This window comes from Pan paniscus, chromosome 8 (assembly GCF_029289425.2).
Source record: "Pan paniscus chromosome 8, NHGRI_mPanPan1-v2.0_pri, whole genome shotgun sequence".
NCBI lineage: Eukaryota > Metazoa > Chordata > Mammalia > Primates > Hominidae > Pan > Pan paniscus.
The window spans coordinates 127,034,717-127,049,264 of record NC_073257.2 but is presented as its reverse complement, the minus strand read 5'-3'; the positions used below and the strand labels follow the sequence as shown (position 1 = coordinate 127,049,264).

At 32.7% G+C, this 14,548-nt stretch overlaps 1 protein-coding gene across 6 annotated transcripts in view; it reads right to left on the bottom strand.

The window, feature by feature from the left end:
- The window catches only part of ATRNL1 (attractin like 1), an 857,023-nt gene that overhangs the window by 775,534 nt on the left and 66,941 nt on the right, over positions 1–14,548 (bottom strand). For all 6 annotated transcript variants that reach the window (XR_008619833.3, XM_034931565.3, XM_034931566.4 and 3 more), the window contains exons 6-8: positions 14,128–14,302; positions 8,714–8,801; positions 3,041–3,296 (exon numbers count right to left, since the gene is read on the bottom strand). Coding sequence is in view for 5 of the 6 variants with exons in the window: in XM_034931565.3 (XP_034787456.1) it covers positions 3,041–3,296; positions 8,714–8,801; positions 14,128–14,302 (519 nt within the window). In the remaining variant the exon portion in view is untranslated. The remainder of the gene's footprint in view (positions 1–3,040; positions 3,297–8,713; positions 8,802–14,127; positions 14,303–14,548) is intronic.

The following is a 14,548-nucleotide window of genomic DNA, read 5'->3' as shown; positions in this document are numbered from 1 at the left end:
TAACAGTTTAGTTCTGAGTCTCCCCCATTCTCCCTGGAAAAGAAATAGAAAACAAAAGGAAAACATGGGGAAAGTAGATGAAGTGAAAGGAAAAGAAAATTACATTTCCAGAGAAATTACGAGGGTAAAAAAAAAATTCCTCATAAAGTCTAGATTAGGTATGAATGTACAAAAATCAAGTGAAACCAAAACAGCTAAACAGAAGCAGCCACAAAAATGCTGAAAGGGCAATGAGAAACAAGTAGCATAGAGGAAACTAATGGAAGCAGATCTCAAAACTTACCACACCCATCCCCACAAAAAAATAAAATAAAGTTAAGGGGAAGGAGGGCCCTAAACGTGAGAAGAGCTATAATTAAAAACAAATCAACAAAAAAGCAAGAATGACTTTTGAAAATACAAGACATGTACAGAAAATTTACAAAAAAAACAGGAATCACAAAGCAAAATTCAACTCTCTCGTATGCAAGAAATACACTTTTTTAAAAAGTGATTCTAAAACACTAAACAATAATAACAATAAAGGGATGAGCAAAGGTATACTAGGAAAAGACTGACCAAAAAAACAAAACAAGGGAAATATTAATGACAGATGAGGTAGAATTCAGGTCAAGAAAACATTAAACAAACCACTTTATAATACTAAGTAATACAATTTACAATAAGCACATAACAATTATTAATATTTGTAATAGCAACTTCTATAAAACATAAATTCCAGAATATATAAGGAGAAATAGGAAAAATACACTAACACTTTAAAATTTTACTTCCACTTTCACAGCAAGATAAATCAAGAACAAAAAATACTAAGTCAGTAACAGGAGGCCTAAACAATATAATCAATAAAGTCGATTTTATAAATAAATAATATCAAACTCCATACCTTGATATTATTGGATTTATCTTCTTCTCAAGTGCCTATCAAATATTTGTGAAAACTGAGCCACAAAGAAAATTTCAATAAATTTAAAAAGTAGAAATAAGACCAACATTTCCTGAGCACTATAATAAAACCAAAAATTAATAACAAAATCAGAAAAAAAAACTGCCCTTCTACATAGAACATCTGTTAACTCTTGCTTAAAAACTCCTGGGCCCATTTCAAAAGTTGGAATAACTCAGCCACACATCTGCCTCAACGTTGTCATGAGTTTGTTATGACAATAATGTATGTAAGCAAGCTTATTCAATGTAGCATTGCTTATTAACCATCACCCTCCAACGTGTTCTCATCAACAGCCATTCTCTCCTGATTACTTCTGTTTTCTCAGTAAAATAAGAACTAAGGTCATCAATTGCGAGTGATGATAGAGAAGGAAGTGTTTGAAACTTGAGGAGAGAGGAAAAGGTATGAAATAGTCATCCAGGAGAGCTGGGAGCGAGACCAAGCTACACTGGCAGAAGTTCCAGATGTCATTAAGGGCCAACTTGACATGAGTAATTATAAACTTACAGCTGAGTAAGTACCAGATATCATAAAAAAAAAAACAACTTGAGAACAGTAATTATGAAATTTAAAGCTAGGTACGTTTAGAAGTATGGGTAGGACTAGAAGTATGGATTAAAAAGGTAGGGTTAGAAATATGGACAAAAAAAGAGTGAGAGATAGTGGAAAAACTGATAGTCTCAACAGACTAAAGGCTCTGGTAAGGTCAAAGAATTGTCAGAGTGTGGGCATTAGAAACAGTAAGCTGGAGAGATCAGTGGTACTTGAAAAGTAAGATATTTCATATGGAAATTATGGACTCATTGTACTGGAATAACAAGGTCTAGAACGTAACAATGGAGAGAGTGGCTCAAGGAGGATGGAAAACAAAATCTTTGGTAGATCAAGAAATTGACAGGCCAGGTAGGAGAAGTACTTAAGTGCATATTTACAACATAAAAATATTTGCCTTATGTATTCTGGACACAGTGACAGTAAGCCAGAAGCTAAATTCCTCAAGAAATAAAACACAGCCATCTGAGAGCAAAGGATGAGTGCAGGAAGGTGAAGTGATAGGTGATATATTCTGATGATGTAAGAGTCAAAGCCAGGCAATTTAAAGGAGGAGGAATTGAGAATAGAGTGGAAATGGCAATAAGAAGTAAAGGTGATATGTAACCCACTTTTGACCCAGCTGTACTGAGAATATGTAAACAAAAACAGCCATCACTTGAAAGGACTGCAAGGGAAACAGTGGAGTATTTTGAAGGGGAGTCTTCCTCTGAGCATACAAGTACTCTCTTGCTAATGGTGGTCTGCAAATGAGTTTTCTCATTAAGACTGCACAAGGACTCTAAATAGTTGTATATATAGTTGTCCATACACAAAAGAGCCAAGAATTTGAGTTCATAATACTGGCCAGAGCCAGAAAAGAATTATTTTCTTGAATCTGAATAACCACCATAGGGCATATATTTGTAAACAAACTAAAAACAATACAGAAGGTTACCACTGTTTTAAAAATGTTATAAATAATTCAAAAAAATGAAGTACCAGAAAAACAAAATGGAGTAAAGGTATAGTACAAAAACTCACATGTAGATTGCCCTAGACACCTTCACCTTCACATAACAGATAATAATCTCTTATAGAAGCCAGCAGACTATCCTTGAGAAGCTGACTTTAAAGAAGTAATACATACATAAAGATATAGCAGTAAGATTAGAAATAGAATGCTAAAAAATGAAAAATCCTGAAACCATGCAATGCATAGTAAAGAGACTGGGATAGTTTCAGTGCTTCGTTCATAAATAAAATCCAAAGAAATAGCACCACCTACTGGAATTTCACATAATTTTTTTAAAACTCCACAAATCTTAGAAAATGAGACTATTATGTAATATTTCCCCTCATTTGGTTAAAAAGGTAAGCTTAAATATTAAAGGACAAAATCTAACATAATCAAAAAAGCTTATATTAAAAATTATTAATTATCAGCTTATAATTTCAATCTCAAATAACTCACCATTTTGACTAAATTCATATGAAGATTTTATTAAAGAGAAAAACATTCCCAATCAATAAAGAAATTACAATTTTTAAGTAACTCACAGATATGGTATTCCTGTATGCTGCTTGTATAACCATATATTGCAGAATATCCAAATATTATGATCATGACAACATCTCTACTATCCAACTCCATAATATGTGCTGAATGTCCCTCCACAGCATACTGCTGACCATGTCCAAGAACAGTAGGAGTTTTTGTACTCCATGACTGACTATGTATGTTAAAAACCCATAATTCATCTGTGACATTGCCATCATTTGTTTCAATTCTGCCTCCATACATAAAGATGTTTTCCTGTAAATTAAAATACATATATTAATAGATAAAATAATGTTATATCTTAACACATATTAATTAAAAATAAAGGTTAAATTTACATAAAATTTTAGTAATTGTTCACAACATGCATAAGGCATTGTTCTCATTTGTAAAAAGTAATGAGAACACATGAATAATGACAACTAATGTTTTTATATACAAAAAGGGGGGGAAACAGCAAAGCTTTCAAAAAGCTACTTTAAATATATTTTTAACTATCACATTATGTAGTCAATTAAGTATACTTTTAATTGTCATACAGTAAGAGAACACTAAACTACTGCTTTAAGAATGGAAAATGCAATAAGCTAATGAAGAACTTACAATTTAAGGGTGAGGTAGTCCTATAACAAAGAATAATGTACTCCTCCCATATAACTGAAGATAACAAACTAAGTTGCTGATTAATATTACTCATAGTCTTTTCAATATTTGAATCATCTGAGTCCCTAGTAGTTACATTTGAATTCTACCATCTATTTGTACTGCTTTGTGCTATTCCCAGTTATTTACTGTTTTCATCACGTGCTCTTCACCAAAAAGACATATCACATTTGTGCATCACGTAGAGTACACCTCTGTTACCATTTCTAATGGCTATAGACAGACACCACATGCCTTCAGTTCACCTTTGGTAAATCCTTGTAGAACTTTTAAATTATACAAATTATTTCAAATGCATATGATGGAAATAAATGGTACATAAATGATGTAAATTATCATTATTTCAACAAACTAGAAATAGAAAAAAATCTTTCCAACCTGACAAAAGATATTTAAGGAAACTCACAGCTATCATTATACCTAACAGTGAAAGACTAGATACATTTCCCTAAGGTCAGGAACAAGATAAGCATGCCTGCTTTTGCCACTTATATTCAACATTGTAGTGGATGTTCCAGCTAGAGCAAAAACTAAATAAAGACATCCAGATTGGAAAGAAGAAGTAAAATATTTCTATTTGCAGATGATGCAATCTGGTATATAGAAAGTCCTAAAAAATTTTTTAAAAAGCACTTAGAGCTAATAAATGAATCAGCAATATTACAGAACATAAGATCAATGTACAAAAAGTAAATTGTATTTCCATATACTTGTAATGAACACCCCAAAAATGAAATTGGGAAAATAATTACATTGACAAAAGCATCTAAAAGAATAAAATACTTATGAATAAATTTAATAAAGGAAGTCCAAAACTTATACTCTGAAAATTACAAAACATTGTTTAAATACATTTTTAAAAGATATAAATAAATGAAAAGACATCCCATGTTTATGGGTCTGAAGACTTAACATTGTTAAGATAATACTCTCCAAATTGATTAAGAGGATAATACTCTCCAAATTGATCTACAGATTCAACATGATCCCTATCAAAATCTCAGCTGGCTTCTTTGTAGAAACTGACAAATTGATTCCAAAATTCATATGAAATTGCAAGGGATGCAGAACATCAGAACAATCTTGTAAAAGAACAAAACTGGAGTACTCCCACTTCTCAAAAACTTACTGCAAAGCAAAAGTAATCAAGATAGGTTGGGCATGGTGGCTCATGACTGTAATCCCAGCACTTTGAAAGTCCGAGGTGAGTGGATCACTTGAGGTCAGGAGTTCAAAACCAGCCTGGCCAACATGGTGAAACCCCATCTCTACTAAAACTATAAAAAAATTAGCTGGGCATGGTGGCAGGCGCCTGTAATCCCAGCTACTCAGGAGGCTGAGGCAGGACAATCGCTTGAACCCAGGAGGTGGAGGTTGCAGTGAGCCGAGATTACACTACTGCACTCCAGCCTGGGTGACAGAGCAAGACTCTGTCTCAAAAAAAAAAAAAAAAAAGTCATCAAAACAGAGTGATACTGGGATAAATCAATGGAATAGAACTGAGAGTCCAGAAATAAACCCACACATCTATGGCCAATTGATTTTTGACAAGAGTACCAAGACCATTCAAAGACAAAAGAAAATGTCTTGTGAACAAATGGTGCTAGGAGAACTGGATAGTCACATGCAAAAAAAAAAAAATGAACTTGCACCCTTACTGCATACTATATACAAAACTTAACTCAAAATAGGTCAAAGAACTAAATGCAAGAATCAAAACTATAAAACTCTTAAAAGAAAAAAAAATTGGGTTAAGTCTTTATGACCTGAGATTTGGCAATGAATTATTAAATATGACACCAAATCACAAGCAATAAAACGAAAAAAAGTTAAATTGGACTTTATCAAGATAAAGTCCATTTTTTGTGTTTAAAAAGATAACATCAAGAAAGTGAAAACAGCACACGAAATGGGTGAAAATATTTGCAAATTATTTACCTGATAATGGCTTGTATCTAGAACATATGAAGAATTCTTACAACTCAATAATAAAAGGACAACTTAATTTTAAAATAAGCAAAGGACTTGAATAGACATTTCTCCAAAGACAATATACAAATGGCCAAAAGCACACAAAAAGATGTTCAACATCATTAGTTAACAGGGAAATACAAATCAAAATCACAATGAGATAATACTGCACCCCACTAGGATGGCAATAATCAAAAAGGCAGATACTAATAAGTGTTGGCAAGGATGTATAGAAATAGAAACCCTCATACATGGCTGGTGGGAATGTAAAATGATGCAGCAACTTTGGAAAACATTCTGTCAGTTCTTCAAAAAGTGAATTTGACCCAGTAAGTCCACCCCTATGTATATACCCAAAAGAAATGAAAACATATGTCCAGACAAAATCTTAAACAGCAATGTTGTTAGTAGCATTATTCATAATAGCCAAAAGGTGGAAACAACTCAAATGTCCTCAACTGATGAATAAACAACACGTTATATTTCCATAAAATGTAATATTATTTAGCCATAAAAAGGAATGAAGAAGTACTGATACATTCTACAACATGGATAAACCTTGAAATTATGCTAAGTGAAATATGGTAGTCATAAAATACATAGTATATGACTTCATTTATATGAAATGTCCAGCATGGACCAATATATAGAGAAAGAAAGTAGCTTTGTGACTGCTTAAGGCTAGGGAAGACGAGGAAGTGTGGGGTGATACCGAAAGGATACAAAGTTTCTTTGTGAAGTAATGAAAATATTCTAAAAGTGATTACACAACTCTGTAATCTTACATAAATCTGCAATAGATGGTTGCACAACTCTGAATACACTAAAAACCACTGAATTGTACACTTTAAATGAGTGAAATGTATGGTATATCAATTATATCTCAGTAAGGCTGTTACAAAAAGGGAAATAAAGAAAAAATAAAACAAGGCAAAAAATGTAGTTATATGTTTTCATACATAGAAATACTTTTATTTTACTTTTAAAACACACAAATGCATGGATAAACAGGTGGTAGTTTGTTCTTTATACTGCTCCCATGCTTTCCAATTTTTTTTAACAACAGCACAGAAAACATATAAATTCATATTTAGACGGCCTAGCCAAAGGCCACAAAATACATGAAATTTTGTTGATTCAAAATGAAAACCAAACAAGTGTCCTGTCATTTTAATCATACTAAATTTATGAATCCCACAAATACATAAAAATAACTAATGTCAATACAATCCCTGTCAAAACCCCAACATTTTTGCAGAAATAGAAGACTCAATCCTAAAATTCATATAGACTTTCAAGGGGCCCTGAATAGCCAAAACAATCTTGAGAAATAAAAACAAAGTAGGAAGTATCACACTTCTTAACTTCAAAACTTATTAAAAAGCTACAGTAATCTAAATAGTATGGTACTAGCAAAAAGACAGACATATAGATCAATAGAATAAAATAGAGAGTCCAGAAAAAAAAACCCTCATATACATGGTCAAAGGACTTTCAGCTAGGGTGCCAAGACCATTTAATGGGAAAAAGACAGTTTTTTTTTTAACAAATGATGTTGGGGAAACTGGCTACCATGTGCAAAGGAATGAAAATGGACCCTTACATAAGACACAATTAACTAAAAATGCAACAAAAACTTAAACCTAAGAACTAAAACTTTAAAACTCTTATGAGAAAATATAGAGGAAAAGCTTCATGACATTGGATCTAGCAATGATTTCTTGTATATGACACAAAAGCATAAGTAACAAAAGGAAAAATAAAATTAAAATTAAATTAAACTAAAATTAAAAATTCTGTGCATCAAAGGACACTCTCAACAAAGTGAAAAGACAGCCCATAAAGGGGGAAAATATCTGGAAATCATATTCTGATAAGGTGTTAATACCATAATATATAAAGAGCTCCTCCAACTCAACAACCAAACAAAACAACCCAATTCAAAACTGGCAAAAGACCTGAATAGACATTTCTCCAAAGAGGATATACAAATAGCCAATAAGCACTTGAAAAGATATTTAACATCATTAATCATTAGAGAAATGCAAATCAAAATCACAGTGAGATACTCATTAGGTCAATTATCAAAAAAACAAAAACAGAAAATAACAAGTGTTGACAAGGCTGTGGACAAACTGGAACCCTTGTGCACTGCTGGTGGAAATGTAAAATGGTGCAGCCATAGTGGAAAACACTATGGCAGTGCTAAAAAAAAAAAAAAAATTAAACATAGAATTACCATACGATTTAGCAATTCCACTTCTGGGTATACACCAAAAAAAAATGAAAACAGAGACTCAGATAGTTGTACACATGTTCATAGAAACATTATTCACAATGGCCAAAAGATGGAAGCTATCTAAGTGTCCATCAACAGATGGATGGATAAACAAAATGTGGTATATACATATAATGGAATATTTACTCAGCTTCAAAAGGAAGGACATTCTGACACATGATACAACATGGATGATCCTTGAAGATAGTGTGCTAAGGGAAACAAATCAGTCATAAAAGGACAAATAATGTACAATCCCATTTACATGAGGTACCTAGAGCAGTTAAATTCACAGAGACAGAAAAGTAGATTGGTGGTTTCAAGAGGATAAGGGAAGAGGGGAATGAGAAGTTATTGCTTCAGTTTTGCCAGATGAAAAATGTTCTGAAGATAATGGTAGCCATGGTTACACAGCAATGTCAATGTACTTAATGCCACTGAACTCTATACTTAAAAATAGTTAAAATGGTAAATTTTATGTTACATGTATTTCGCCATAATTTTTTTAAGTGATTGACTAGGCATAAAGTAATAGACAAAAACTCAATCTTCATTTCTTTACATGTCATGTGGGGGATTGTTCTAAAATCTATTCTTTTACTAAAAGCATAAGAGTATGTGGTATCTCAAGTTATCATGATCCATATAATCTATTGTTCTCATTAAATATTTGAAATAAATCTGAGATTTAGTATTTTTTAGCCTGTGGTAAACTATCAAAAACAAAATCTGATTAAAATTTAAAAAGCAGGAGCCATACCTGATATAAAGCAAGAGAGTGTCCATATCTCTGGAGAGGTCCCCTTGACGGAGTTCCTACATTCCATATACTGCTTTCTAAATTGTAACTAAAAGCAAGAAAAGAAAATAACTTCATAAGCTAAGATTCATTTTTGTTTTTTTAATTTTCACGTGCTTTTTATTCACTTATGTCCAAGTATTCATTAAATTCAAAAAGAGTTACGACTAATAAACTCATAATTTCATGTGCCATATTAGAAATTTCTAATAAAGACTCATTCAAGATATACCTACACCAAATTGGGATTCAATCTCCTGAATGTATAATATACATTAACTTGATTAGGATATTTATTACTGGAATTAATCATCCAATTGCCTTTAATAATTTCCATCAATTGATTAAGCTAAACAATAGTGATTTGACTGTATTTTTTAATTTTTTTTTTAAGCCAGGTTTCCTTCTTGGAAACAGATGAAAATTCTCTCCATTTTGTTTTAGGTATTTATTTTTATTCCTTTTTTTTAGTTGGCCTGATACTTATAAGTTTTTTATTGATATTTAAGTTGTACATATATGGTACACACATGGTATTTTGATATATGTATAGAATGTGTAATGATCAAATCAAGGTAATTAGAATATCTATTACCTCAAACATTTATCTCTTCTTTGTGTTGGGAGCATAACATTTCTTCTCTTCTAGCTGTTTTGAAATATACAATAAATTGTTAACTATAATTTCCCTACTTTACTATCAAATACTACAACTTATTCCTTCTATCTAATTGCTTTTTGGCACTCATTAACCAACTTCTCTTTGTCCCCTTCTCCCTGCTTCTCTTCTCATGCTGTGGTAGCCACCATTCTACTCTCCACCTATATGAAATCAACTTTTATAGCTCTGACATTTGAGTGAAGACATGCAATATTTGTCTCTCTGTGCCTGGTTTATTTCACTTATAATGACTTCCTGTTCCATCCATATTGCTGCAAATGACATGATTTCATTTTGGGGGGACTAAACAATATTCCATTGTGTATATATACCACATTTTCTTTATCAATTTATCAGTTGATGGACACATGTTGAGTCCGTATTATGGCTATTGTAAATACTGCTGCAATAAACCTGAGAGTGCAGATATCGCTTTGATATACTGATTTACTTTCTTTTGGCTACATTTCTAGCAGTGGGTTTGCTGGATCATATAGTAATTCTATTTTCAGTTTGAGGAACCTCCGCACTGTTTACCATAATGACTGTGCTACTTTACATACCCACACACTTATCTTAGCATTATATAAATTAACCAATAAGCATTTATTTCCTATGCACAAATATAGCTTGTTTGCTGATAATTTTTAAGACTGTATAAAATGAATTTGGCAGTAGAGAAGCTTCTATAAAAATAAGTCACTGTTGGATTATGTAACATGAAAAGAAAATTCGTATTTTTTTCTACTGGTGTAATACATATGAAAACAGAAGTCCCAAATTATGAATCTCAAATGCTTATACTCTATGCTCAAATTTCCTCCATTTGCTAAAATATACAAAAGGAAGCATCCAGCCAAGAAACAGGAGCCTGTTTTAAGAAGCTTGCTATCAATTATTATCTTCCCAACTTCTCTTTCTTCCTCCAATGAATTAGGAAAGGAAAGGAAGTGCCCAAGTGCCCCTTCACAAGAAAGGTAAGGGTTACCAAATTTGTTTGCAGCATTGTTTAACTTATTTCCTACCTTGGAATTGTAAGATAAATGTGTATGATACAAACGAGGAAACATAATCAGAACATAACTTCCACAGATTCACACCACTAGTCCACCCATCTACCAGTATCTGCAGCCAACACACTGCTTTCCAAGTTATCATAAATTAGGGCTGTACAAACTATTTCTGTAAAGGGCCAGACAGTAAATATTTTAGGCTTTGTGGGCCACAATGGTCTCACATATTCTTCATTTTTTTACAGCCCTTTAAAAGTACAAAATCCAGGCCAGGCACAGTAGCTCACACCTGAAATCGCAGCACTTTGGGAAGCCGAGGTGGGAGGATCACTTGAGCACTGGAGTTAAGAGACTAGCCAGGGCAATATAGGGAGACCCCGCCTCTACAGAAAAATTTAAAAATTAGCCAGGCATAGTGGTGCATGCCTGTAATCCCAGCTACTCAGGAGGCTGAGGTGGAAGGATCGCCTGGGCCCAGGAGCTCAAGGCTGCAGTGAGCCATGATCACGCCACTGCACTCCAGCCAGGGTGACAGATAAAAAGAAATAAAAGAAAAAAGCAAATAAAATAAAAGAAGAAAATAAAAGAAATAAAAGAAAAAATAAAATAAATTAATCAAATTAAAGAAAAAAAGCAAAAACTAAAAATGCTAAGAAAAAATTCTTCGTTTCCAGGCCCTGAGCCCCTATTCTGCAGTTTGATAAGCCGAAGAATAACAAGTGATTCTTCTTCCTTGCACACGAGATCTCTTTCCTACATCACCATATTTTGTCTTACTAGATCTTTGCCATCAGCACACAAACATGGTGTTATAAACCATTAATAATAAAAGAAAAACCCCTTGACCACACTGTCCCTTAAGCTACTTCCCCATTTCTTTATTACCCCCATCCCCACCCCACTTTCCATTCTCTCTTAAACTAACTCTAGACACGCTTTTAACCCCTCCACTCCAGTAAAACTGCTTTTGTTATGGTCAAGTTCCTCATGCTAAATCCATGACCAGTTTTCAGTCTTCATTTTCCTTGACCTGGATAATCGTCAGCATTTGACATTATTAATTACTCCTTAATCCTCACATAATGCCTTTCCTTGCCTTTGAAGATACTGTACTCCAGGTTTTCCTATCTCACCAGTCATTCTTTTTCAGTCTCCTTTGATGGCTTCCCCTGTTCCCCACAACCTCTTAGTGATATGGTGCCTCAGGCTCAGTTCCTGGTCCTTTTCTCTATCTAGAATGCATTCCCTTGATAATTTCATCTTAACTCAAATCCCGTTTCTAATCTTCCTCCTAATCCCCAGTATATCATCAATAAACCGCCATGGTAACACTTTTAAAGTATGGATCAACACATGCTCAAAACCCTCCCATGACTCCCAAAAGATCTACAACATCCTACATGATCTGTCTCTCTCCTCTGTTATCACTCTAATTTAATGTATCCCTCTCATATATTCCATGCAAATTGCATGGGCCTGGTTATTGCTCCTCAAACACCTCAAGGAGTTCCTATCTTAAGTCTTTGATCTGGCTCTTTTCTGCGCCTACAAATAACTGCAATCCTCTGATCTCCTTCAAGTTTTTGCTCAGTTCTCACCTTTGTTATGAAGCCTACCTTAACTATTACATTTATAATTGCAACTCCCTCTTCTTTGGCACTCCTGATTTACCTACCCCTACTATCTATCTATATCTATCCATCTATCCATCCCATCTGTCTCTATATGTATATATGTTCATATCTATAATTTACTTTGGTAATAGTGTTTTTTTTTTGTCATTGCCAGCCTTTCCTCCCTAACTTTACAAAGACACGGGCATTTGTTATATCCAATGATATATCCCAAGCAACAAGCACGTAGTGTTTTCAAAAGTTTGCTATCCTCATGAATACATGTTAATTTTCATTAATGTTAATGTATATATATTCTGTAAAAGTCTTTCTAATTTAATAGACACTAACACAGAGCTTTTATATTTAGTGAATAATTTGTCTTAAAATGTAACATTTCCACCCCAATTAAATTCCACTATAGAAGATGATTAAATCAAGTTATGACTTATCCTATCACTTCTGAAAGCTGTTATCCTTACCTACAATTGAACTACATTCAGAATGATGAAAAGTATTCTCTAACCTGTGAAAACAGCAACACAATTATTCTACTCTAATCCCTCATTTGTTTATATAAACACTGTAACCAAAATACTCAGATTTCAGACAAAAAAAGTTGGCTTAAATAGTTTATCTGATTCCAATGGAAAATATGCAAATTTAAAAGAATAGCAAATAATATTCATCATTTAATTTTTGATATGCTACTCATCTTGCAAAGAACACGAACTTAAAATTTACAAACTTCCTTGTTGACAATGTTGCTCTTTGTCTTCACAAACTCGACTTTGGAAATATCACAATTTAATTCAAAGTTCGACTCTACTTTCATAGACTTTTCATTTTCTTTAAACATAGTTAATTTCCTTTTAATTTTCACATTTAAATATCATTATTTCTCCAGGTTTTTATCTTAACAATTCATTTTAATCCCACCAACTCTCTTTCAATTCTTCCTTCTGTATTTTATTCTTCATGTTAAAAAATTCTAATTTGCCACTTAAATACTTACATAAAACTCCCTCCTTCTCTCCAGAATTTATTCGATTTTCTAATTTAATTTCAGTCGCATTCAATCATAGTTTTAAAGCAATCTCCTTTTACAGAATTTCTGAAATCTTCCTAATTATGAGGGTTAATATATTCAGTGGTTAGGGTTGGCAGATAAAATACAAGATACCCAGTTAAATTTGAATTCAGATAAACAACAAACAATTTTTTGTTAAAGAATGACCCATGCAAAATTTGTAAAAAAAAAATATATATATACAGCAAAAGGGCCTTCTTATACTAAAAATGTACTTGTTTTTTATCTGAAATTCAAGTTTAACTGGGTATCCTGTATATTTATCTGCTAAATCTGGCAATTCTATTGTGTATACACCATTATGGCATACTGTCCAGGGCAAGTTCTGATTGACTGATGCCCAAGCTGTACCAGTTATTACATAATATGAACACTACCCCTGGAAGCAACATTAAAAATCAAATGATTCTCCCTATTTCCTTTTGTATTGTTACTAAACAGTTCATAAAATACAATCATTAGCTGAAAAAGAAATCAGATAAAGCTGCCATCCATATGATTCCCCTTATCCAATCATGCAGAGAACAATCTCTATTGAGCCAACAATAAATCAATCATCTCTCTCATAATACTAGAACTGTTCTCCCAATGAAAGCTTGTAAAGCACATACAAAGTAAAGTTCAGGTACATTAAAATTTACAAAACAAATTGAGAGGATTTTTATATATGAGATTATACTTCATTAAAAAAAAGGTGGCATGATTCATTTTATCCATTATAGGCAAGGCCTGCCTGTATTTGAAGTTAATATTTTCTTACTCAGAATTTATTAAAAGTACTCTAGAGAAGTAATAACATTTCTACATGAAGCATACTTCTATGTGCAATGACAGCTATGGACATACTGAGTTCATGTATTCACAAATCAGTCTCACTAGCAAATAGATACTACCACAAAAATAACCACTTTTACTCTCGGACAACAATTTAAAAAAAAAGACATTTTGGATAAAAATCCAGCTTAAAAAACAGCGAGAATCTGAAAATAAATACTTACTTTAGGACCATTTGAAAAGAACTGTAGTTAAAAGTATATCCACCAATCACCCACATAAATTTCCCGTGTAAAACTGCTTTATGTGAAGCCCGACCTACAGAAGGACTGAAGGGTTTAACGTTTGGCAGAATCCAGTAAGACTCAGTAGAGGGAACATTCAAAGAACAATCAGGACCTATTAAAAAAAAAAAATGAAACAACACACTAGATTAAACAAAGCCCTCAGATTATAGAAATACAACATATGGATTAAGAGAATTTAAGAATTCAATGTTTATCATATTAAATATATACATAAATTATCTGAAATATAACTTACAAGAATAATACTCACAGAAAATGTAATGCTTAGAGGCGAAAAAAGTCATATACTCACAATCGGACTTGGATGTTCAAATAAATTTCACAATTTTAAAGAATT